This window comes from Pseudorca crassidens, chromosome 15 (genome assembly GCF_039906515.1).
Source record: "Pseudorca crassidens isolate mPseCra1 chromosome 15, mPseCra1.hap1, whole genome shotgun sequence".
In the NCBI taxonomy this organism is placed as follows: Eukaryota; Metazoa; Chordata; class Mammalia; order Artiodactyla; family Delphinidae; genus Pseudorca; species Pseudorca crassidens.
In genome coordinates this window covers 67887501-67913282 of record NC_090310.1, presented here as the reverse complement: position 1 = coordinate 67913282, position 25782 = coordinate 67887501, and the positions used below count along the sequence as shown (strand labels likewise).

Genomic DNA, 25782 nt, shown 5'->3' with positions numbered 1-25782 from the left:
TGCAAAAGCTTTTAAGTTTCATTAGGTCCCATTTGTTTACTTTTGTTTTTATTTCCATTTCTATATTACTTTTATAATGAAAAAAGAATCAGGAAATACTGTTTCCAAGAGCTCCCTCATTCTTTGTCCCCTCCCTGCAAAATAAGGGAGTTTTCTTTAAAAAGCACATTTACCTTTACTTGTAGAGAGAAAAAGATATGCAACAAAGGGCTGACACTTGAGGCACAGTTCTGAAAGCACTCTACCCATATCATCTCACTGAACTGAATGGCCAGGTCCAGACCTGAACCTGGTAAGCTGAGCCTAGAGCTTGTGCTCTTAACCACCATGCTCGCCAGCCTTGCACAAAATCTGGGGGACTGAACATACTAACATGACTCCTCCTACTTTTGCTATTGGTTTGTATTTCGAAACTCAGAATATTAGATATTAGAACTGGGAGGGGGTACCAAATAGAAGTCATATGATCACATTAATAACATCTTACCTTCATTATCTCAAGTAATCCTCACACAATCCTATGAGGTATTATTACTAGCCATAATAATAGCCATACTGTACAGTGAGAACCTGAGGCTCAGAGAGATCAAATCCATGCCCAAGGTCACACAGCTTGGAAATGACAGAGCTGGGATTCATACTCTGGAAGTCTGATTTCAAACCGTTGCTCTGAATAGCTAAACTAACTATACTAAGGTCCAGGAAAGTTGTGTGACCTACTCATGAATTCATACCCTCATTCAAGTCTACTGAATCCATGTGCTTTCAAGGAAAAATTATGGTGTGAAGAACATAGGCTTTTAAGTTATATAGACCTGGGTTTGAATTCTCTACTTATCAATTATATCTACTTGGACAAAATTACTGTACCCTTGCGAGTCTTAATATCTTCATCTGAAATACGAAAATAATACCTAGTACATAGAGTAGTTGTAAGGATCTAAAATAAATTAACATGAAAAGCAGCCAGCAGAGGGGCTGGTGCTGAATAGGTGCTCAATAAATGCTATTTCCTTTGTATCTACCTTTCCTTTCTAAAGCCTGCAACTATAGGATACCGTGTGATTTACGTGGGACTGAAGTAAATAATGAAGTTCCACTCAGTCAAGCAACAGCATGAGTATTCCCAAGAATACAGAGACAACTTTAGAATCACTGGGTCTTGTACCTGGGATTGAAAAAACAAAGAAAAAACCCCACAGATTTTAAATTACAGGTACACAAACTCAAGAAAACTCCAGTTCTAAAACAAAATTCCTAAACTCACACATTCTCCAACATTAGAAATGTCAGCTCCACAGGAAATTTTTTATTCCAAAAGTAAACTCTGTAAAGTTGTCTGAAGACAAAGAATTAGCCTTGAATTAAGGTTGTAATATAAAAGGACTATTTAAATTTGGAAATAAGCTTCTGGAAAACTCATCAATATTTTGAAAGGATTGTGAAAAATATTCTGATAACTCAGGTCCAAAAAAGACAGTGAGAAGACAGAGTGAGTTAGTTGAGACAAACACATTGGAACCTTTTGATATGTGTTTTCATCTTTACAAACTAGAGAAAGAGAAATTATCTTTATATCAGCATTATCCTCTACATAAGAGGAATACTGCCTCTATTGCTGTTAATGTCTAGACACTCAAAAAAAAAAAAAATCAGAAACCCAATGGAGCTATTTTCAAATCTAGCACTGCCACAAATTCCCCAATTTGTCTGACTGCTCCCTGAGGGCAAAACTATTTCTCACTCCTCTCTTGCTCTTTCCTATACTGTCTAGCATAGCTGTTTACTCAAAGCATATGTGTGGCAAATGCTTGTTTAATTGAAATTCAACACTTAGCTTCAAACATCATCTTTCAGAGCTCTCCTACTTGCCCAAAGGTGTTTTTAAAAAATCAGCACTGTTTACCAATGGACTTCAAGTCAGAGGAGAGCAAAGAATGCTGGATAATTCCCCAACACTGTGTAGAATACTTCCAAAGGACACAACACGAACACTGCCAGAATCCAATCCAATCCCGAAATTGTTTTCTATCAATTCCAAGTAAAACAGCAATGACCTGCAGACTGAAAGCACTTATGTCATTCTTAGAAAGCCTCTAACCTCTAGTTTCACAGGAAAGTTACTCCACCTTAAAACGCATATAAACTCAGACCTGGAAGAGATCATGAAAGGTATACAATAAAAAGAGTTGCTGAATGAATGATATTATCACATATGCTAATTGTGGTTAAGTTCTATTGCAGAGGCATGTACAAAGTCCCAGAGGAAGATGGAGGAAATTGGTTACATGTGCCCAGACAAGCTAGCAAAGATGTCAGAATGTGAGTAGCATTCTTAAAGAATAAGTTCACCACACAAAAGGGGCAGAAGGACATTTTAGGCAGAGGTAACAGCAGATGCAAAGGAAGGGGTACCAACAGAGCATCCAGAGGGGAAATTGCTAGGTATGGCCAAAGAATATGGTATATGTGAGAAAATGGGAGAAGAATCTGGAAAAGTAGAGTAGTTCACATTATAAAGGGTCCTAAATACTATGTTAGTATTTGGACTTGATCTTCCAGGCAATGAGCATGTGTACAGTCAGATCAGATCTGTAGCTTAGAAACATGTCATGCCAGCTAGAATTAAGCCACAACTAACTGGAAGCCAAAGAATCAAATAACGTTTGATCTTACTCCTCTTTAAAAGAAAAAAATAACATAGCTTTTAAGAAGGACTTGGTAAAATTCACACACATACATGAACACACTACCTCAGAATATTCTGGGTTCAATAAGGACCAAAACCAATTTTAGACAGCAGCTGACAGCCATCAAAAGTATGTCCCCAAACCACATCAATATTTAATGAAACCAAGTTCCATAAGGGCTGAAGGACTTATCCAAGATCCTGTAACAGTTAGCGGCAAGGCTCGGACAAAATCCTAGCCCAGGGTACTTCCTAGTTCGCTATAACTCTGAACAATTTTGTTGTTCCTTTCCCTTGTGCAAGGAAAGTCTCTGAAAGGCATAAGCGTGCCAAGGAGAATACAGATCAAAAGGTAGGATATGAGATGATGAATAGCATGAATACTAGAACCAGGCTTACACACTGCAAGCACTACATAAATTCTCACCATCGTTTATGATCATCTCTCTCTGAAGAATCATATAATCGCTGGTGGTTCACAGCAACCCCCACTGCAGCTTTTCATATGTGATTCGAAAGTAGGCAAAGACCAAGAGCTGTAAACATGTGGTGATGTTTCTACCTTTGGGGGGAGGGCTCTTGGAGTCCTCCATAGACAGCTTCAGCTGCTGTATGAACTCGCCGCCATACACACTTCTTTCTTGCCAGATGTTCAGCAATCTTTCTAAAGGTTTTTTACAGCCTTCATCTGCCTCTCTGCCCAGAAAAGACGAAAAGATATATATAAGCTTAAGATTTTTTGCTTTTAATTAGGACAGATTTACTTTAAAAAAAAAAAAAAAACAACCAACAACTGACTAAATGATTTACATATTTAAAAACAGAAGGAAGAGTAAGGTACATACTGTACTTAATGGATATTCAAAACTTGACCAGAAACTACATTCTTCCTGTGGTGTGTAGGGAAGAGAGAGGGATTATGTTACAGAATTAATCTGTGTCTTTTATCCTCTTTGAAAGATGGGGGTAAATAGGGCAAAAAGCCAAAGGCTGATATTTACTGACAGAGAATTATCAAAAATCAATCATATCAATTGTGACGGCTTGCTTTTCACAAGGCATTAACTGAAATCTAGTGCCAGATATGCTGCTGGAAATTAAAGCAGGCCAAAATGTTTAAGGACAGGAAAACAATGATTAAAACCAAATGTTTAAAGTGGGGAAGAAATTCATAATAACTCATCAATGCTAACACACCAACACCTCTAATATGTATAAATACAATCATACACACATACATGTCAAGACTCTCAACTTTAAACTACTTCATAATTATTTTAATTCCAGGCTAGGTCTGTATTCCAGATTCACACAAAGATGTCTAGCAGATAATCTTAGAACACACCGAGCATAGTATAGTCCTTTGTAATTTATATCTGAATGAAAGAAGCTAGTTTTTTTCCTGACGTATTACTCTCTTAAAACATATCACTCTCTTATTTTTCAGTGAGATGACCATAACTCGCACTCAGGGTGAAGCAGTTGTTTACCATAAAGTGTCAGACGGCAAGTGGAAGCATGCGGAAGACTTTCCGAAAGGAAAACAAATTCCCTCACCATGTACTGTGTTACTATGAATTGTTCTGTTCTGTGAGACTGTCTAGATGTCAATGACCTTACACTGAGGAACTATAAACAAGAAGGGTTACCCTGACATCTTAGTATCTAAGTCAATATCTTTAGTAGGAACCTCAAGAAGAAACCATATAAAATTCAACTCAGATGGAATTTCACCCACCCCCAGCCCTAACAGCACTTTTCTAAAACTTATATTAACACTCAAGATGAGCTGAGTTTTCGGCCTAAGCTGGTCAGATTATATTACTTATGAATTATTAGCGGCAAATTTCACTAAATTGGGGGTTAAAGTACTAACTAAATCAGGATACATACAAACTAATTATTAATTATTGGTAAAGCTTTTCTTTTTTAAGTCAGAGGTCAGGGTGAGGGGGAAAGGGGGAAAATATTTCCACTGATATTTATAAAACTTAAAGATATGACCTTGATATTTATAATAAAAACATCTCTACTCCATCTTCAAAATATATCTAGAAACAAATTACTTCTCACCTCTTTCTCTGCTCTCAGCCTGATCCAAGCCACTATCATCTCTTGTCTGATTACTGCAACAGCCTCATTACTAGTCTCCCTGCTTCCACCCTGTCCTCCAACCATCTATTCTCAAGTTTTAAAAATCCAATCCTAACTGTTGTGTTAAAGTAGATCATGTTGCTCCTTTGCTAAAAACTTCCATTGGTTCTTCCTGGTCTCCCTCAGAATAAAAGTGAAAGTCCTAATGAAGCCTACAACAAAGCCCTTCTCAGTCCAGCCCATTATTTCTCTGACCTCACCTATCCTCACTCTCCCCTCCCTCCTCAACAGCTCCCCGGCCCTCCTGCCATTAAAGTGTAGGACCTTTGCACTTAGCTTGGAACCAAGGCTCAGGCCAGGCAAGGCTCCTTTGCTCTCCTCCTTCAGGTGCGTATACTCACACAGCACCTTTTCAGTGAATCCTCTCATCTCCCGACTTAAAATTACACTCCCTACTCCTACTTAATTTTTCTCCACACAATTTATCTTCTGATGTGCTATATATATGGTTTCCCTGTTGTTTATACTCTCTTTCCATTTGAATGGGATTTCCACAAGGGCAGGGATTTGTCTTTTTCCCCCACTGCTATATGCCCCAGAACAAGCACAGTAAATATTTAATTGCAATGTTTTTTCCGAAAAATGTTAGAAAGGTTTCAGTAGGCCATACAATTAGTTAACTTTCAACCACCATTTTACCACATCAAGGTCATTCATGTCAGACATCAATTAAGCATTCATCTGCGCATTAAGGTTTCTGAAATACTGTGCTTGGAATACAAAGAACAAGGCCTAGGTCCTGACCTCTAGATTCTTGACCCAGCAGCCCCTCACCTCTCCACACCCTACCTGAGGCTTCATGTTCTAGCAACACTCAACGGTAAGTATTTTCTACTCAGCACTTGCTGCCACTGTTACATGTGCCTATGCTCATGCTTTCTCCTCTCGCTTGAATGGAATCCCCAAAACAGAACAAGGTGAAGAGCAAAAGGTTCTGAGTAATTCTGGTGGCTGAAGTACTATATGGGGTGGGGTGGGGGGGTGGAAACAGCAGAAGAATCTGGAGGGATACAGTGGAATTAGATTATAGAGGACCTTAAATTCCATACTAAACATGTGGCCTTTATCCTGAAGGCAATGGGAAGTCCCTAATGTGATGAAATGCAGGCTTTGGAAAAATAAAGTCATTATAACTACTGTAACAAAATCACAACTAATCAGAACTTAACTGGTCGGTACTTTTAACATAAAATCTGTTCTCTGCAAATTCTCTTAAAAGAGAAACTAATCATGAAAACAAATTCTTATCAAGGATTTAGTTAAAAGGGTTGGGAGGGGCACAACACCCATCCAACCACCATCCACCATTCCTGGGGCTATTTGGGGCTTGATTAAGACTGATAGTCTTAATCAGCTGCAGTCACACTACTGTATAGTGGATAATGATGCTCAAACCTGTTGTAACCAAAAGATTTTCAAAAGGCTTTCACCACTAAACGCTACAGCCAAAAGGGTGCTCTACTTTAATTAGTGAACATAATTAACCATGATAGGTTAATTCTTTGAGCACTACAGTAAATCAAAGTTTTGCCAACTAAGGTCTAAAGATATAGACACAACAGTCAAGAAATCTTTTTACTGATGTGGTTTTGCCCTAAGTAGCTCCAATGAAGTGGAAGTCACTTTAGCACCTGAAATTGGATACAACCAAAGCAAAAAAGTCATTTTATGACACAAGGAGCTATCTTTTCAAGTTGTATTAACTCCATTCTAACTTGAGAAATCTTTAAGTGAAAAAACACAAAAAATCTTTGCCACTTATCAATGAATAAACTGGAAGATGATAAATAAGTACATATGTAACTTATTTTGCAGAACACAACTTAGTATCTTAATTCTAAATATTTATAAATTCAACCACTGAAAATGTGATCTAAAAAGTGAAAAGTATGTGTTATACACACGTAGGACTACTGCTTGAAGTGCCAGCTGGATACCAAAGGGCTTGCCAAGCCAGCATGGGGGCCTTTTCTTCCTCTGCAGCTCTAATGGCACTGCCTTGGTACACCCGCTATAATTTGTGTACTTCTCTCTTATCCCATGCACAGTAGGCCTATGGCAGGCCTACTCAGGGCATAAATTCTTTCTAAGTATCCTCAGCACTTCCAACAGCACCTCATGTAAAGGTAGAGCAGAAACAGTCCTTTGCAATTGTGTGGAAAAGAGTTAACATAGCAGGCCTAAGACTGCTGCCCTTAGCAGGCCTGCTCACGAGGTTGGCCCCTGACTGGCATCTCGGAACCTGGATTTCAGAAGTGCTCCTATCATTTCCTAACTGATAAGGGTGGTTTACTGTGCTTAAACTGTTTATACAAACAGTATGGTTTATGCTGAACACCTGCTTTCCTTCTGGGAGCCTAGAATTTTGGCAGAGTGCCTGTGACCAACCCTAACAAAATCCCTAGGTACTACATCTCTAATGGGCTTCTCAGGTAGAAAACACTTCACATTTGTTGCCACAGTTCAAAGGGGGAGGAATTAAGTATGTCTTATGTGACTCCACTATGAAAGGACTCTTGGAAGCTTATGCCTCGTCTCCTCTGGACTTCATCCCTTGCACCTTTTCCCTTCTGCTAATTTTGCTTTATATCCTTTCACTGTAATAAATCATAGCCAGGAACACAACTATACCCAAGTCCTGTGAGTCCTCCTAGCAAGTCACTGGACCTGGAAGTGGTCTTGGGGGCCCACGACTGTTATAACAGGAAATAAATATGTATATGGTGATAATTCCAAATTTATGTCTCCAGAAATCAATTTCCTACTGAGCTTCAAGACTGTTTCATCCATCCGCCTATATGGCATCACCCTTTGGAATATCTATTAGCCATCTCAAACTTAACATGGCCAAAACAAAACTCTTGATTTCCTCTACCATATCTTTACCTCAAACTCCACCTCGGTAAACAGCACCATCAGCCATCCACATACTCACGTCAAAAACCTAGAAATAATCTTTGATTTCTCTTTTCCCTCACTACCAAGCTCCCACTAATCCTATCAGTTTTACATGGGGTGGGGCACAAATCTACCCATGAAGTAAACAAAGTAAACATTCAACAAGTGGAAGCTATTATCTCCTCAATGTTCCTGAATCCTAGCCAATGTCATCTCTAGCCTACACTAGAGCAACACCCTCTACCTCATGTCCCTGCCTCTCCCTTGGCCTTTATAATCCATTCTCCACCCCAAGCTGGAGGGATCTTTGAACAAGGCATTTGGAATATATCATTCCCCTGCTTAAAACTCCTCACTGACATCCCATCAGAACAAAATCCTAACTCTCTCCCAAGGCTTACAAGGCATGTGTGACTGTCACCTTCCTGCCTCTCTGATCTCACCTGGATATGACTTCCCCTCTGTTCCTTGTGTTCTAACCACAATGGCCTTCATTCTGATCCTCTTAACATGCCAAGATTATTTGTACCTTAGGTTCTTTTTAATAGCTATTCCTATTTTGCATGATTACCTCAAATGTCACTTCCTTAGAGAGGCCTTCCTTCACCACACTAGAAGAGATCCCACTCAAGAACGTCATTCTATTTTATTATGTCCATATTATCACTCTCTGAAAGTATCTTACTCATTTTGTCCTTGCCTGCCTTGTTCACTGCTTGCCCCCCTAGTGTCTGGATCAGTACTTTGCACAAAGGCACCTAAATACATCTTGAAGGAAAGATTAAGTGCACAACTATCTCCCAACTGAGAAGAAAACAAGAAGGCATTTGTATGGAAAATAAGTTTAAAGTCTGGTTACTTAAACTGCTATTCAAATTAAAACCACCCCATGAGCTTGGCAGCTTTCTCTGACTTGAGAGGTTTGTTGTTTCTTTCCTAGGGGGTAGGAGGTTTGAGGGAGGAGGTAGGAAATTATCATAAAGAGATTCCTAATCTATTTTAGTCAATATTAATGGGTCTACTATCTTTGTTCATCAATTGGCCACAGAAAAACTGTACAGAGAGCACTTTTTACTGTTGATAAGGTGCATCAGGACTGAAGTGGTGTGGCTGGACTTTCTATTCTAATAATGGGGGTGGGGGTGGGGAGAGAGCTTAGAGACATGGGGACCTTGAATATAATATCTGAACAGGACCTTAAAAGAACTAGAAGAATGCAAAAAAGAAAGGTAATAGAGCTATCTATTTTTATTTAAAAGGATCAGGTCTATTTTCCCCATAAAGCCACAGAATTTGCCAAGACATTTTTACAATGCCTCCTAGCTAGGTTTTAAGATGATAACCAAGTAGAAAAATTTTTAATCCTGGTATTGCTCATCCCCCCTCTCCCATCCGCTTTTCTACTTACACTTTTCTGATTTGGGAGCAGCTTATGATTACTGTTAAATTTTTAAGGAAAAATGTTATGTTTACTATCCCTATAGGGAATTACTTTAGTCAATTTCTTATACCCTAAATTTATTAACTTATTCAACAACTACTTACTGAATCCCTACTCTGTGCCAGGACAGACCACCATTCACATCAAGACTATCTAAATGGTGTTCCCGAAGGTACAAAACCCAGTAGCTCTGTGCCAGATACTCTATTGGGTGTCTGGAATACAGGAAAGAACAAAAAAGAAACAGTCTTTCTCTTCATATAGTTTATAATATAGTATACTCCCATGAATGGGCAAAGACTGTGGATTGAGCATTGTTGTTTTACTTTACCCTCACAACTCTAATGAGACAGGTGGTGACATTCCCTTTTAACTAACATGGAAATGTGGGCTCAAAAAGCTACATAACACATCCAAGGCCACTCAGTGTTGGAGGCAGAGCTACAGCCAACGTCTAGGAAACTGAACTGACTCTCCTCAAAACAGGAAAATGCCTGTCTCCAATTTCAGAGGGCTACTCTAGTAGTCTGTTCTAAGCTTATTCTCTGTTATGACAACTCAGTATTTTTTCAAGTCCCCAAACATTCTGCTTTTTCAGTATCCATGGTCAAAAAAAAAAAAAAAAAAAAGCCAGTTGACTAACAAAAATCTTTTATCCATCTCTACAAAGCTAGATGTCATTTCTTTAAAATCTTTTGGAGTTCTCATTTCACTCCTTCAAACTTTCCAAATCTTTCACAGAATGCCAGACTTACTTTCACACTTAAGGTCTTTCACATACACTCTAGACCTTAGAACAATTTTCGTTTAACCCACTAGTCTCCTTCTCACCCTTCCCAGTTTCCTTTGGCAAAGATGTTTTGTTTGATTTGCTTACCTATTAATATTCTAGTGAAAAATAGTTTTTCTTTGCTCCTCCTAGGCAACTAACTTATATCTACAAAAAACAGTTTGTTTTTAAATAAATAAAAGTGATTTGTAAAACTTTTAATTAAATGTATAGTTTCCGTGATATCAGCTATAAGTATGCTCTACCCACCCCCGTCCTCTGTCACAAAACACAATAGTGGCACACACTTAATATGACAGAGCCAGAGCAAATATCTACTTTCCACACTAATAATTACTATCTTTGCAGGTACAGTAATGACTACTATTTTTAGTAAGTTAGACATGTAGACATCCAGAAGTAAGTAAAAACAAAGGCACAGCAACTAATTTCTTGCCATTAAGGCTTTGTTACTGGAAAGTTCCCTTGTACTATTTAGCTTTGTTTTTTGACCATAAACTAATGAGACAACTCAGCCAAACCAAGGAAAGTACCACATTCAAGAAGTGAATTCAATAGTGAATACATCTAGGAGAAAAGATGTGCTTCAAGTGCTAGACTGAGTCCCTTCAACGCATCAAAATATTTACTTGTCTGAGATAGTTCTCAAGGGTTCAGGCAAAATATAGAACCACAATTTGGCCTCTGCAACTCTCTATAAAGTACCTCTCTTTAAAGTATGAAGTTGTCAAGTTACAAAGGCTATCACACACAAAAAAGAAAGAACAAAAAGGAAAAGGTAATGCATTCAAAAACAAAACGTAACAAAAAACCCGAAAACATACCTGGCAACGTGAGAAAAAGCATCCACAAGGACAGATTCAAATTCTCTAGTGAATTCAGGTCCTTTCCTTTTACTGTTTTGAATGACATCATTGGCTAAGTACAGAAAAGTAAGCTTTCTATTTGATTTGGCTGGAAAAAAAGAAAAGATAATTTAGCTTACACCAAGGAAATTCTCAATCCACCATTCTTCTCCCCTAAGCTACTCCTAAAGAACACTAAGACAAGCATTATCTACTTGAGGTCAAGACTGCTATGTTTGAAAAAACAATTTAAGGGACTCCTGGAGGTGTCTAGTAAAACAGGATTGAGAATACAATTTTGAAAAAACTAAAAAACAAGAATACGCCATTTTAATTGATTGTGGTGATAGTTGCATAACTGCGAAATACTAAAAACCACTGAATTGTATATTCTAAAAGAGTGATTTGTGTGGAATGTGAATTATAGTTCAATAAAATTGTTTTTCAAAAAAAAAAGAATATGGCATCTTAATTTCTGTGTTATTTTAGTCAGGGTAATTAATTGGCAGTAAAAATTAAGATAATCCAAAGAAAACTCCTAAAGGATAAGCAGTCAGTATTCTCCAGTCAATTCCTAAAGGATAAGCTGTCAATACATCTCCAGAAGACATGTTAAAACCAAGATTTTCATTTATTATATTGCAAAAATGAGCATTTCTTACTCACTGTTAATTATCAAATACCACAGAATGAAAGACTGAGTTAAGTTTCAGTTTTAAAAGATACTTGTAATTTATGCTCCTAGACCAAGAATTTCTCTTTGAACATTCCAATAACCATAATCAGTCAATGTTATCAACTCTACAATCCAGAGGAATCTCTAGATGCACCAATGGATATTTATCTCAAAATTCAAATATACATTATTGCTACATGATCACTGAAAGTTTACACACGTCTGAAATCTGGATATGCAAAATTATGGCTCCTATAAAAAATATAATTCTTCTTTCTTATACCTACTAAATGTAGTATTTCCTATTACTCTATATGGTAGCATGCATTAAACCATAAAAACTTCACGCAATATGTCTGAGTTACAGTTGCTTGGGGGAACATTACTGAATTTCCTGGCTTCTATGCACATAACTTTTCAACCGTAAAGTTACATCACTACCATTTTTGGTCCCAGTTTTCTTTTAAAAGAAATAAATAATAACACAATCAGATAGTTCAAAACATTAAGTTTTTTCCAATGCCAAAGTGCCCAAAAGACTCAAGCAAGCCCTATGTCAACCTTTACACCTGAATTACTAGTCCTTACTCCACTGCTCTCAGAAACCATTTCTGTTTCTTTTGAAATGCACACAGCATGTATAAATTCTGACACAGCAAGCTCAAGATCTGACATTTTAAAATGTGGCTACAGGAGAATAACTTAAGTTAAAAACAAGATTTTTAAAGCATGTTATAGTTGAAACTGATGACTTAAAGTGCTCATAAAATTAAATATGGATATCCTGAAATGTATTAACCTGATAATAACCTAGTTTAGATGGCCAACAGATGAGAATATTGAAAACCTGGAGCTATCTTTAACTGTTCTAATTATTATTCGAAAACAGAACAGAAGTGTCAATAGCTTCAATATCCCACTGTTGCTACAAAGGTATGATTACGGCAAAAAGCTTTTTTTTTTTTTTTTAAAGCAAACCTTGTTCTAGGATGTTGCAGCAAGTTAAACTACCAAGTTTATAACGCCATGAAAGTTAGATTTAAAAGTAAAAGAGGGCTTCCCTGGTGACGCAGTGGTTGAGAATCCGCCTGCCAATGCAGGGGACACAGGTTGGAAGCCTGGTCCAGGAAGATCCCACATGCCGCGGAGCAACTAAGCCCGTGCACCACGACTACTGAGCATGCGCTCTAGAGCCCGCGAGCCACAACTACTGAAGCCCACACATCTAGAGCCTGTGCTCCGCAACAAGGGAAGCCACTACAGTAAGAAGCACGTGCACCGCAACGAAGAGTAGTCCCCACTCACCACAACTAGAGAAAAGCCCGCACGCAGCAACAAAGACCCAAAGCAGCCAAAGATAAATAAATAAATATTAAAAAAAAAAAAGTAAAACAGAACTTCTACAAAGCAAATCGGACTAATATACTTTATGTTAAAAAACCCAGAATCCATATTGTAAAATGTCAATTTGGCCATTCAAGACCTGAAACATTTTGCAGTATTACAAATGTGATAGCTAAGATAGCCAAGGTTTTCACTATCTACAATGCCAATTAATTCTCATCACCGTCAAACTTAGCAATGGGAATTTAGGATAAAACTTTTTCCCTCCACATCCAGCATCCTGAATAATCAACATGAGCACCATGTGTGTAAAGGTAACATAACAAAACCCTAAAGGGAATTCCCTGGAGGTCCAGTGGTTAGGACTCCTCGCTCTCACTTCCGAGGGGCCGGCGTTCGATCCCTGGTCAGGGAACTAAGATCCCACAAGCCTCGCAGTGCGGCCAAAACAAACAAACAACAACAAAAACCCACAAAGCCCTAGAGCACCTGAACACACAAGGTCATAATACACATGACACACACACCCTCTACTCCAGCCCTGGGTGGTAACTCACTTGTTCAAATGTCTTTCCAATATGTCAGTATGGATTCTTTCACTCCCTACCGAGGCCCATTCCAAACTGGTTGAAATAGTTATTGAGCAAAGTTTAAATTACTGGCTGACCAAAATTTTTCACTTGTTTGGCTGGTTTTGACATCTAGAGAAAGTATTTACCTATTTACCTGCACTACTAAAGGTAGTAGGAGTGCAAACGTAAGGTACAAAAGCACTACTAAAAATGTCCATCTTAGGGTATTTTACACCAAACTGCTCCAAAAAGAAAGGGAGAGGTTCTACCTAGAACAGAGCCCAAAGGGATAAATTAAGGATTATTCCTAGGGAATGGAAAGAAAATAACACATCATGAATAGAAGTAGTACTTAAGCAGGAAAAAGAAAACTTTTAAAGTCTCATAAATATTTGGAGGCAAAACAGAGATGGTTTGTGAAATGTCTTAAGGAAATGACTTGGCTATAGATAGAAATGTCCATTTTTAAAGATTCAGGGTGGGCTAGAACCTAAAGGGCTAGTCAATTCTAACATTAGGGCACAAAATCTTTTTCCACTTCAGTGCGGGGGCATTTTCAATTCATGAAGGAAGGCTGGGTATTAGGAAACTGTACACTGATGCTTGGAAGAGCATCCTGTAGTTCTGCACTGTCCAGTATGATAGCCACTAGCCACATGTGGCTACTGAACACCTAATTTGTAGCTAACAAAACTCAGGAACTAAATTTTCAATTGTATTTATTTGAAAGTTTACTTCCTTAGTCACACATTTCAAGTGCTCATGGCAAGAGGCTACCTTGTTGCAGAGCAGATATAAAGCATTTCTCTCATCACAGAAAGCTCTAGACAGTGCCGCTTGGATCCTTTACTCAGCCATGAAAATGATGTCAAGAGACCACAATTTAACACCTGAACTATTTTTTAACTCTGTTAACAGGCACCATGCTAAATGTTGTGTACATTACGGACAACTAGAAGAGCTAGTTTCTCCCTCAAAACATAATCCAGTGAAAGAGACATAACTAGTAAGAATGAAATAAATGCAGATTAATTCTAATAAATAAAAGCACTACGGGTTTGGTTGGAGTAAGATGATCACCTTCACTTATTAAGTGCACTGATGCACCGGGCACCTGAAAACAAGTTTCGGCGTCTCAGAGCTCTGGGCTAATGTCCCAACTATACACTCATGAACAAAGCACTTCATCTCTTCATATCTGTATCTTCTCATCTATAAAATGGGGATAATAATGCTGACCTACTTACAACTTAAGGTTTCATCATATGAGATTAGGGTTAAAGGAGCTTCATAAACGAAAGTACTCTTTATTTTCTGTATCTCAAATAGGGTGAGGTGGGGAATCAAGATGGCTTCACAGAAGTGACATCTGAGGTGGATTTTGACGTGCCTCTGAGATCCTACCAGATAGGATCCTGTAGAAAGCAATTCGAATTTTTCCGCCACATCTCAGATGACAGAAATGGTATCTGAATGGCACAGTGGGGTACATGAATGGGGCTCTGGGAGGCCCAGGATCTATCCGCCAACTACCCTGAGGGCTGAGGGGACCCCCATCTCAGTACAGCACATGATATTTGGGGGGCGGGGGGTCTCTGCCAGAGGACTAGAACTGGGTCTCCTGAAAGAATCCTGGATTTTGGTGTCTGCCAGTCTGATGTAGTCTGAGCCTCACTGGTTCTAAGGCCTTGAAAATACCACTTAGCCACTTCAGTTTCCTCATCTGTAAAACAGAGTGACATCCTGACCTCACAGATAGCAGAGAACACATGTAGAGTTACTTCCTATGCTATAAAGGGCCTACCACATACAGGCTGTCCAAAACAGCGCTAAGCTTCATTTGCTCAGCTTTCTGCTATGAAGCTCACTGGGGTATCAGATAGCTGTGTAGGTGCCCATCTTTCCCCAGCAGACTGTAAGCAATTCGAGGCAAAGAACATGCCCCACACTGAGTAATCAGTATCCCACCTCACCATTATTTATCCAGTGCCTACACTCTGCCTGACACCATGCTAGATGCTCATGTGGATTATCCTGTTTACTCTTCACCCCAAGTTGTTTGAGCCTCCGTTTTTTTCTCATCTGCTGAGCTCCTACTTCACAGAACTCTGAGACCGTAAAAAATGACAATGTATGTAATGATATCAGTACTGTACTTGGCACAGAACAAAGGCACAGTAAATATCAGTTATCATTATCTCTATTTTACAGATCAGGAAACTGAGGCAAAGAGAGATGAAGCTGCGGGGGCTCAGTAAATGGCAAAGCAGGCTCCAGAGGCACTTGGCCTCTGGAGCCAACATGCTATTAAGCTCCCAACCCAGTGCCTGGCACACAACAGGCTGAGCTCAATCAATGGCTGCCAGATGCTGAGCAGGGCCTAGAACCAAGGAGAGCTGCATGAGAAGAGGAACCTGAGAGGCAAGGTCTAGGTGGTGCGGCCCCTTGACTTCTCTGCAAGGGCAGTGACCGTACCCACTTCCCAGGGCAGTGCTGAAGACTAAGTGCGAGGATATACATAAGGTCCTAGCACAGTGACTGGCACAGAATAAAGGCTCTGGAAGTGGCAGTTACCCTTGTCCTCTTTTGACAGATGAGAAAACAGAGGCTTAGAGAGAAGAAACTTGCCCGATATCACTCAGCTAGCAAGTGACTGAGCCAAGGGCTCGATCTATGTAATCTTACTCCGAATGCCCAGCAACTGCCTGGCACACAACAGGCTAAGGCCTGTACCCTCCACCAGGCGCTCAACGCTGCCGAGAGAATAATGGTCACAAGTGTCAGGAGGAGCCGGAGAGGAAAGCGGCTGGGTTAACTGGGAGTCCTGAGCCCCGGTCGGTGGAACCTCAGACAAGTACCTTAAACCTTCCCAGGCCTCGGTTTCCTTCTCCGAGAAATGGGGATAACACTGTCTCCAACCTCAGAAGCGCAATCAATCACAGGCCCAGGCCTGGAAAGCCAGGCTCAGCTAAGAAGCTAGAGGGGCCTCGGGACGGGGTGCGGGAGAGGGCTACCCGGGAGGAGGACCCATGGGGGTAGAAGGAGTGTTTACCTTTGCGGAGCTCGCGGTGCCACACCGAGACGATGGGTCCCGCGTGCTTGCGGTGGTGGATGAGCCACAGGGAGAGGGTCTGCACGCTCTGCTGAGAGTTGCTCAGCTCTGAGAGCTTCTTCTCCAGCGCCGACTCGGAGAAGGAGGACATGGTGGCGGCGGTGAGGCCCGGCAGGGATCGGCCTGGGCCGCCCAGTGCGGCGGGGAGAGCGATGGCACGAGGCCGGAACCTCACCTGGCGGCCTGCGGGACTCTTTATGACTGACAGACGGCCGGGGGGCCAGGAGGGGGAGGGGATGGGTCTCCGCAGTAACAGCCGCCCGCGCCGCCGCCACAAGATGGCCACCGACCTCTCACCCCGCCGCGAGAGCAGGGTCAAAGGGCAAGGGCCGGAATGGCGGGGCACCGGGGGGGGGGTCAGAGTGCAGTAAAACACCCCTCCCGTGGCGAATGCCTCTTTGAATCTCGCTCGGAGCACTCCGAAAGCGACAGACAGGGAAAAGGGCGCACTTCGGCGGCCTCCGGAAGGCGCTTTGACCGCTCGCGCCCGCACGCCGGCGCAGTGTCACCGGAACCCTTTCTCCCGCTCCCGCAGAACCTTTCTGGCGCGGTGCGGCGCGCGAGTTACGCGTCACTTCCGGCGCGGCAGAGGAGGTGCGAGAGTGAGGGAAAGGCTGGAAGACGAGGTAAGGGAGAGTGGCGAGAAAGAGAGGGAGACAGCAACCGCGAGCCCTTAGAGGGGGATCCTGGGGGGGGATGCTGAGGCAGAGAGATCATGACCTGGGAATGGAACGGGACCTTTCTCCCTCACCTGGCAGGCCCCAGCAGCACTCTTCCTCTGTACGTGTCCTGCTCTCTGGCCGCCCCCCACAAAAAGCTTTTTTTGGTTCTGCCAAGCCACCCACGTGCACTTTTCACGCCTCCACGCCTTGGCTCTTGCTGTTCTTTTTCCAAAGGTGACGCCCCCCCTTCTCACGCGGTGGGCTCCCACTAGGCCTCCAGGACCACCTTTAGTGGCCAGTTCCGATGTTTAGTCTGTGACAGGACCGCCGTCAAACACACCCTTGTGCTCCCGGCTCAGTTGGTTGTTGTATTCAGGGAATTACAGGCTGCCTTCTGGGGGTTCATTTGACTATTGCTCAAATTTAAGTAATACATGTTAACTTTGTGGGGGAGTGGGGTAAGGAAGTCAGTGGGTTCGTTGACCTCCTTTAAGAAACACTATTTGAGACTCTATCCTTTAACTGTTTAAAAAGTTTTAAATTCCAATTATCACATCAGCAGAGAAATTTGTTCTTCTAACTGCTGTGGGGTGGTGGTAGGGAGTTAGGTTATTGTAGACATAGTAGAATTTTTAAATGTCCTGATCATAGTGGAACTGACCAGTTGTGGGCAGATTCCAGTTAGGAGGCACTGTACTAGTTGATGCCTGTTTTTGCTCATACTGCACTGTTCTTTGCTTAGGTGCTTTTCCTCCTTCAGAATGGAATCATCATAATCAGAGCCAACATAACGAGCTGCTGCTATGGGCTAGACACTGTGTTTTCACATAGTGACTCGTTTAATACAACAAAGCTATGCAATAGGTATTATGTTATTCCCATTTGGCAAATGAGGCTGAGGGAGCTTGGGTGACCTACCCAAGATCACATAACTAAGGTTAGAGGGAAGGGACTCTACTTTATCTGTCTTTTTTACCCCAGCACCTTATTCGTAGCTGACTGGGTGAATTAATATAAAACAAGTGAATAGCTTAAAATCACTGTCAATATCTAGTCATAATTATAACCTAGGGCCTTTGAGTCCAAATCTAGGCCATCTTTCTGTATTAAGTAACAGTGTCATATACTGAGCACTTTTATACCAAGTCACTGTGTATTAAGCACATTATGAACATTCTTTTATTTAATCCTTACAACAGTCCTGTGGGGTATGGGTTATTATCAGTATTTGACAAATGAGAAAACATTAAACATGGGTGAGTAATCAATGTCACTTGGACACAAGAAATGACAGAACCAGGAATCAAATCAAGGTTATCTTATCCCAAATTCTTCACTCCCGAGCCAGTGGTTGATTTATTCATTCAGCCGATAATTTTTGAGAACCTATGTCTGAAGCACTATTCTAGGCAAACAGACAGAATCCATGTCCTGGGAAGCTTACCTTCTGCAGGGGAAGATAAACATGTGTGTAAAATGAGCCCGAAAGTTATAAATGCCTTGAATAAAAATAAAGGGAGGTATGAGGAATGCACGTATGGGCGGATAGGCGTGCATTAGTGAGGTCAGAGAACGCCTCACTGATATGGTGACATTTGATCACAGCCTTCATAGCATAGCCCTATGCTATGTGGTGAATGTTCCAGGCAGAGGGAAAACCAAGTGCAGAGTCCTGAGGTCAGACCATTATTGGCATTTTCAAGGACCAGCAAAGAGGACAGCTCAAGTGATGTGAACCAGAAGGCTAGAAATGAGCTTAGAAAAGTTGCCAGGGACCATATCGTGTGGGGGACTATAGGCCATAGTAAGGACTTTGGATATTCCTCGGAATGAAACAAGAGTCCATTGGACCATTTTGAGCAAAAGAGGAGCATGTGGCTATTAAGTAGAAAATAGACAGTAAAGGTGCAAAGGTAGGAGCAGGAGGACTATGCTGTTGTGATAATTCAGGTGAAAGGAAGACTCAGACCAGGGTGGAGGTTGTGAGAAAGGGTCAGATTCTGGGGATATTTTAGAGGAAGAGATCACAGGATTAACTGACAGCATAGGTATGAGGTATAAAAGAAGCAAGAGCTTATATGGCCCTAAGGGTTTTAGCCTAAGCAACCATAAGAATGGAGTTTACATGTATGTACTGAACTGTGGGAAGAGCTGGTTTGGGTAGGAAGAGCAGGAGTTTAGATTTGTATATGTCTAATTGGAAATGCCTGTCCAAGTAGAGGTATCTCATAGGCAATTGGGTTTATGGGTCTGGAGCTCAAGGGAGAGATCTGAGGTAGAGCTATAAATGTGGGAGTCATAGGGGGAACAGGTATAGAAAGAAAAGAGGCCCAGTGACTAAGTCCTAGGACACTTCAACATTTAGAGGTCAGAAAGATGAGGATGATATAATCATGTGATTTATCTTCTTTAGCCTGTTAATATTAATAACAGTGATTGATTTTCAAATATTGAGCCAGCCTTACATCCCTGAAAATTAGTCCTACTTTGTCATGGTGTGTAATTCTTTTTACATACTGCTAAATTATATTTCCTCATATTTTGTTTGGGATTTTGGCATCTATATTCATGAGGGAAATTGGTCTGCCGTTTTAAAATTTTTTTATATTATCTTTATTGAGTTTTGGTATCAGGGTAATACTAGCTTCATAAAATGGATTGGAAAGTGTTTCTTCTTCTTCCATTTCTAGAACATTGTGTAGAACTGGTGTTAATTTTCTTTAAATGCTTGGTAGAAATCTGCAGTGAAACCATCTGGGCCTGAAGCCTTCTTCTTTCTTTTTTCTTTGATTTTGGGAGTCTTTAAATAATAAATTCAGTTTCCTTATAAGGCTGTTCAGTAATCTATTTCAGCTTGTGTGAATTGTGGTAGTTTGTATTTTTTGAGAAATTTGCCATTTCATCTGTCAAATTTATGTGTATAAAATTATTTGTAGTATTCCTGTATTATCCTTCAATATCTGCAGTCTGTAGGACTGGTATTGGTAATTCCTCTCTCTCTCCCTCCTTCCCTCCCTCCCTCCCTCCCTCCTTCCCTCCCTCCCTCCCTCCTTCCCTCTCTCCCCCTCTCTCTCCCTCTCTCTCTCCCTCTCCCTCCCCCCACCCCCATCAGTCTAGTTAGAAGCCAATTTTATTGATCTCTGTAAACCATTTCTTTGGTTCATTGATTTTCTCTATTTTTTGTTTTAAACTTCAATTCCTGCTCTGATTTTTATTATTTCTTCCTTCTGCTTGCTTTGGATTTATTTTGCTTTACTTTATTTTATTTTATTTGTCTTTTTCTAGGTTCTTGCTGTGGGAGTTTAGATTATTGATATTCATTTAAGAGCTTTCCTCTTTTCTAATATATATATATTTAATACTATAAATTTCCCTTTCAGCATGGCTGTACCTACGTCTTACAAATTTTGATTTGTTGAACTTTTATTTTCACTCATTTCCATGTATTTTGTAAAAATTTCCCGTGACATTTCCTCCTTGGTCCATGAATTATTTAGAAATGTGTTGCTTCATTTCCAGGTGTGTGAAGATTTTCCTGTTCTCTCTCTATTAGTAATTTCTAGTTTGATTCCATCGTGGTTAGGGAACACACTGTATGATTTTAGTTCTTTTAAATTTGTTGAGGTTTATTCTGTGGTCCAGGATATGGTCTATCTTGGTGTGTGTTCTGTGGATACTTGAAAAGAATGTATATCCTACTGTCAATAGTATTCTGTAAATGTCAATTATGTAAATGTTGGTTGGTGTAGTTGAGCTCTTGTGTTATAATTGCTATTCTATCAGTTGTTGAGAGAGGAATGTTGAAGTCACCACCTATACTTGTGGTGACCACCTATACTTTTCCTTTCAGTTTTATCCATTTTTGCTTCACACATTTTGCATCTCTGTTTTGTGCATACACACTTAAGATTACTATGTCTTCTTCATAGATTTACCTTTTAATCATTATATAATGTCCTTCTTTGTCTCTGGTAATTTTTTTGCTCTGAAGTCCACTTTATCTGATATTAATATAGCTAGTCTTGCTTTCCTTTGATTAATGTTTATATGATAATATCTTTTTCCATCTTTTTACTTTCAACCTGACTATATCATTATGTTTGAAGTGAGTTTCTTGTAAACAACATGTAGTTAAGTCATATTTTTTAACCAATTCTGACAGTCATTTTTTATTGGTGTATTTAGACATTTTATATTTAATATAATTATTGATATGTTAGAGGTTAAGTCTGAAATTTAATTCTTTTGTTTTCTGTTTGTTCTGTTTTTTTGTTTCTCCATTTTCTTTTTTTCTCCAGACTTCCTTTACTTGAACATTTTTTAGAATTCCATTCAATTTATCTATAGTGTTTCTGAGTGTATCTCTTTGTATAACCATTTTAGTGGTTCTTCTAGGTATCATATTATGTGTATATAACTTACTTTTGACAGGTCTAGTATATGTACCTTATAGTATATGTATACTCTAGTATAGTATATAGTATATGTATATGTAGTATATGTACCTTACTTCCTTTATGTCTCTTTACCCTTTCCTGTTTATATTTGTCTGAAATATTTCCTCTAGATACATTTAGAACCACATTAGTCAGTGTTACAATTTTTGCTTTAACTATCAGACACAATTTAGAAAATTTAAAAGAATAAGAAAAACCTATTGTATTTATACATATTTTTATTTACCATGTTCTTTCTTCCTCTTTGATGTTCCAAGATTCTTTTTTTTTTTTTTTTTAACATTTCCTTTCTGTTTAGAGAATTTCCTTTAGCCATTCTTGTAGAGTAGGCCTGCTGGTGACAAATTCTCTTAGTTTTCCTTCATCTGAGGATATCTTTCCAGTTCATTCCTCTTTTTTTTTTTCCTGATGGACATTTTTGCTGGGTATAGGATTCTGTGTTGACAGTTCTTTTTTTTTTGAGCACCTGAAAATTATTGTGTTGCTTCCTTCTGGCCTACATGGCTTCTGAGGAAAAATCCAGTGTCATTCAAATAGTTTTTCCCGTATCGGCAAGGTATCATTTTTCTCTGGCTGCTTTCAAGATTTTTTGTCATTTGTTTTCACAACTTTTAATTTTAATTATAATTGGTACAAATTTCTTTGGGGTAATCCTGTTTAGAGTTCACTCAGCTTCTTGAGTATATAGATTTATCTCTCTTGCCAAATTTGGGGAGCTTTCAGTGCTTTGAGTACTTTTTCAACCCTGCCCTTTTTCTTCTCTCATTCTGGGATGCTTAAATCATTTGTTATAGTCCCATAGGTCCCTGAGCCTCTTTTCAGTCTGTTTTCTCTTTGTTGTTCAGATTGAGTAATTTCTCTTATTCTGTCTTCCATGTTACAGATTCTTTCCTTTGTCCCCTCCATTCTCCTGTTGAGCCCATCTGCTGAGCTTTTTATTTGTTATTGAATTTTTCAGTTCTAAAATTTGTTTCTTCTTTGTATCTTCTATTTCTTTCCTGAGGTTTTCTGTTCTTTTGTTTTAAACAAGTTCATAATCGCTTATTGAAGCATTTTCATCACAGCTGCTTTAATAACTTTGTCAGGTAATTCTAATGTCTCTGTCATCTTAGTGTTAACGTATATTGATTGATTTTTCTTTTTTTATTCATTTGGAGATCTTCCTGGTTCTTGGGTATGGTGAATGATTTTTGACTGGACATTTTTGTATTATGTTCTAAGATTCTGGACCTTATAGAAGTCTTCTTTTTAGTTGGCTTCCTCTGAAACCACTCTGGCAGGATAAGGCAGGGGTGGGGGGACCAACCTTGTTACTTCCAAGTGTAGGTAGAAGTCCAGATTCCTCACTCAGCCTCCTTTGACACCCATGAGGGAGGGCTCCTAATTACTGTTAGGTAGAAGTGGGAGTCCTGTCTCCCCACTCCTACTTAGCCTTCTTTTTCTTCGTTCCCCCCATCTTTATTGAGATACAACATTGTAAAAGTTTAAGATGTACAATGTAACGATTTGATACACATATCAGTGTATATATATTGAGAATGATTACCACAATAAGGTTAGTTAACACCTCCATCACCTCACAAAATTACCCTTTTGTGTGTGTGGTAAGAACATTTGAGATCTACTCTACTCTTTTAGCAACTTCATGGATCATCAGACTGACCTTGCAAACTTTTATAATAGATTCCCAAAACATACCTGTTCCACCCCACCCCCAACATAGATTCTGATTCAGTAGATCTGGTGTGAGGCCCAGGAATCTGTACTTACATTGTTTCCCCTTGGTTCTGATAAACAGTTGGGTTGGAAACCTCTGGTGTAGTGAAAAGAATGCATACAGCCTTTGGAGTCACACAGGCTTGACGTGAATCCCACTGCTTGCTGTGTAACCTTGGGCATCACTTAATCTGTCTGAACCTTGTGTTACTCAGCTTGTAGACAAGGAATTTATTTATGTACATTGCCTAGCATATGGTGGGTTTTTTCAACAAATATTAATTCTCTTCTTTCTAGTCAAGAACTTGTGTTGGCAATTCTTTTATTTAAACTCCTATTTCTGGGATCTAAACCCAGTCTTTCTACCATGTGCTAGTTAATTCAAAGTTAGAAGTTTTAGAGATCATCTTATCCACCAAGTTTATTTTATGTTGAAGAAACTAAAATTCATGGAAACCACAGATCAGGTACTGTCAGAGCCAGGACTATCACCCAGATTGTCAGATTCCTGTTCTCATACTTATTCTGTCTGGAAACACCCTAAAAATGGGCTGGCATACAGTCAAAATCTAGAACTATGATTGCCTCCTGAGAGTGAATCTAGTAAGATCCTCCTGTAATGGATGAGATCAACTACCTGTAGGAATAACTCACCCCAGGAGAAGAAGAGGATGGTGGGTTTTTCTCAGACTCCAGTTCACACATATCTGATATCAAAGATCCACCAAAGAGAGCCAGACCTTGGTCTATGGTGATTGATTCAACAAGCATTTATTGAATGCCTGCTCTTTGCTGGAAGCAATAAACAAAACTGTCAACTATTACTGCCCTCATAGAGCTTATATTTTAGTGGGAAGAGAGAGACAATAAACAAATAGGTGGATAACTTGGTTTGACAGATGGTACTAAATGCTATGGAGGAAAATTTCAAAGACAGGGGAAGGAGATTGGGAGTGCAGGGCAGGAGAGGAGTGAGGATGGGTTGCAGTTTTAAACTGGGGTGATCAGAGAAGGCCTCCCTCAGAATTCACATTTGAGTAAAGCCCTGAAAGATGAGAGAGCAAGCCGTGAGGATATATCGTGGAACAGCAAGTTACAAAGGCCCCGAGCAGGTGGTTTCATCAGAACATCACCCCTGTGTGAGGCATGGCTCACTTGCCATGATGGTGTCTCCCTCTCGTCTCTGCCTTTATTAGGGGCTACAACTTTTCTGCTTTCTGGCCTTTGCTTGTGAGGTATTGTTCCTTGAACAGCCTTCCCATGCAGCCCCAAGTGTGTAGTCCCCCCACCCCAACATAAATCCTCCTCCCTCCATGAAGCCTTCCCTTTTGGTGTTCATTCTTTTTCTAAGTTCCTTTTGTACTTCTTGGGTTTTTCCTCCCTTTTTCACTTTTTAACTATATGATACAATAAGTACCTTGTGGACTAGCGTCTTATCTTTTAAGTGTCTGTAAAGTATAGCACCTACAGATTGTCCCGTTTGTCTGCACCACCTGGATGCCATGGCCCAGGGATCTTACACAGCCCATTCCTGTGAAAAGGCAGAAAGAGATGGGAAGGAGGGGAAGAAGCTGCCAGGGGAATGGGTTCACTCAAGCACTCCGATTGCAGCTCTCTTCCCCCACCTCCCCAGTGACTGCTTTCTATGACCGCTGAAGGGTTAGAGTCAAGAACTGGTTTATATAGTCACTGTCTGTCACAGTTGAACTCTGGGTTGTTTTCTCTGCTCACCCTGAGAATCAGCTTGTTCTGAAAGCCTCATCCCAGTATCACTTTCTGGGCCAGAATACGCCAGTTGCTGTCAGTTATATAAACATCAAACTTTGCAGTGCCACTTTAATCAGTGTTGCATTTTATCGGAATAGAATCTAGGACTCCTATGCTTCTAAATCTCTGAGCAGTTCCTTCTGTAATCGACATATTGTCACACAGGTGTGATTTCATGACCATCCCATAAAGGTATATGATTGCCTTTTATAGTCATGCCATACTAGCAATTTGTTATACTCTCTTCCTTACAGAAAGCTGGTTTATGTATTTCTGAGCCCGTAACCCATTCTTTTGAAGATCTCCAATTGTGGTAAGTCTTCATCTGTATAGTATCCCATTGGGAGAATATACTACAGTTTATCCATTCTACTATAGATGTGCATTTGGGTAGTTTCTTTGTGGGGACAGTTGTGGATAGTGTATTCCAGAACACATCTATTGGTAAATTTATGTATGCATTTCTGTTAGGTACATACCAAAGAATGTGATTACTAGATCATAGAGTGTATGTATGTTTACCTTTAGCCTAAGGATTTTCCAAAGTAGTTGTATCAATTACACTCTTACCAGCATTGAATGAGAGTTTTGGTTGTTTTACATCCTTGCCAACGCCTAGTATTTTCTCTTCCTTTTTCTTTTTTTCCCCTTTTTTTTCA

The 25782-nt window shown here is 40.0% G+C and overlaps 2 protein-coding genes across 20 annotated transcripts in view; one reads left to right on the top strand and one right to left on the bottom strand.

The window, feature by feature from the left end:
• Positions 1-17032, bottom strand: part of RPRD1B (regulation of nuclear pre-mRNA domain containing 1B) — a 77355-nt gene extending 60323 nt beyond the window's left edge. For 7 of the 14 annotated variants that reach the window (XR_010935271.1, XR_010935268.1, XR_010935272.1 and 4 more), the window contains exons 1-3: positions 16462-17028; positions 10797-10926; positions 3252-3385 (exon numbers count right to left, since the gene is read on the bottom strand). Coding sequence is in view for 3 of the 14 variants with exons in the window: in XM_067708108.1 (XP_067564209.1) it covers positions 3252-3385; positions 10797-10926; positions 16462-16612 (415 nt within the window). In the remaining 11 variants the exon portion in view is untranslated. Of the gene's footprint in view, positions 1-3251; positions 3386-10796; positions 10927-16461 lie in introns of all 14 variants that reach the window. The other 7 variants (XR_010935274.1, XR_010935275.1, XR_010935276.1 and 4 more) reach the window with 3 other exon arrangements.
• Positions 17027-25782, top strand: part of TTI1 (TELO2 interacting protein 1) — a 54610-nt gene continuing 45854 nt past the window's right edge. For 3 of the 6 annotated variants that reach the window (XM_067708105.1, XM_067708101.1, XM_067708106.1), the window contains exons 1-2: positions 17059-17147; positions 25378-25436. The gene's annotated coding sequence lies outside the window, so the exon portion shown is untranslated. Of the gene's footprint in view, positions 17148-25377; positions 25437-25782 lie in introns of all 6 variants that reach the window. The other 3 variants (XM_067708103.1, XM_067708104.1, XM_067708102.1) reach the window with 3 other exon arrangements.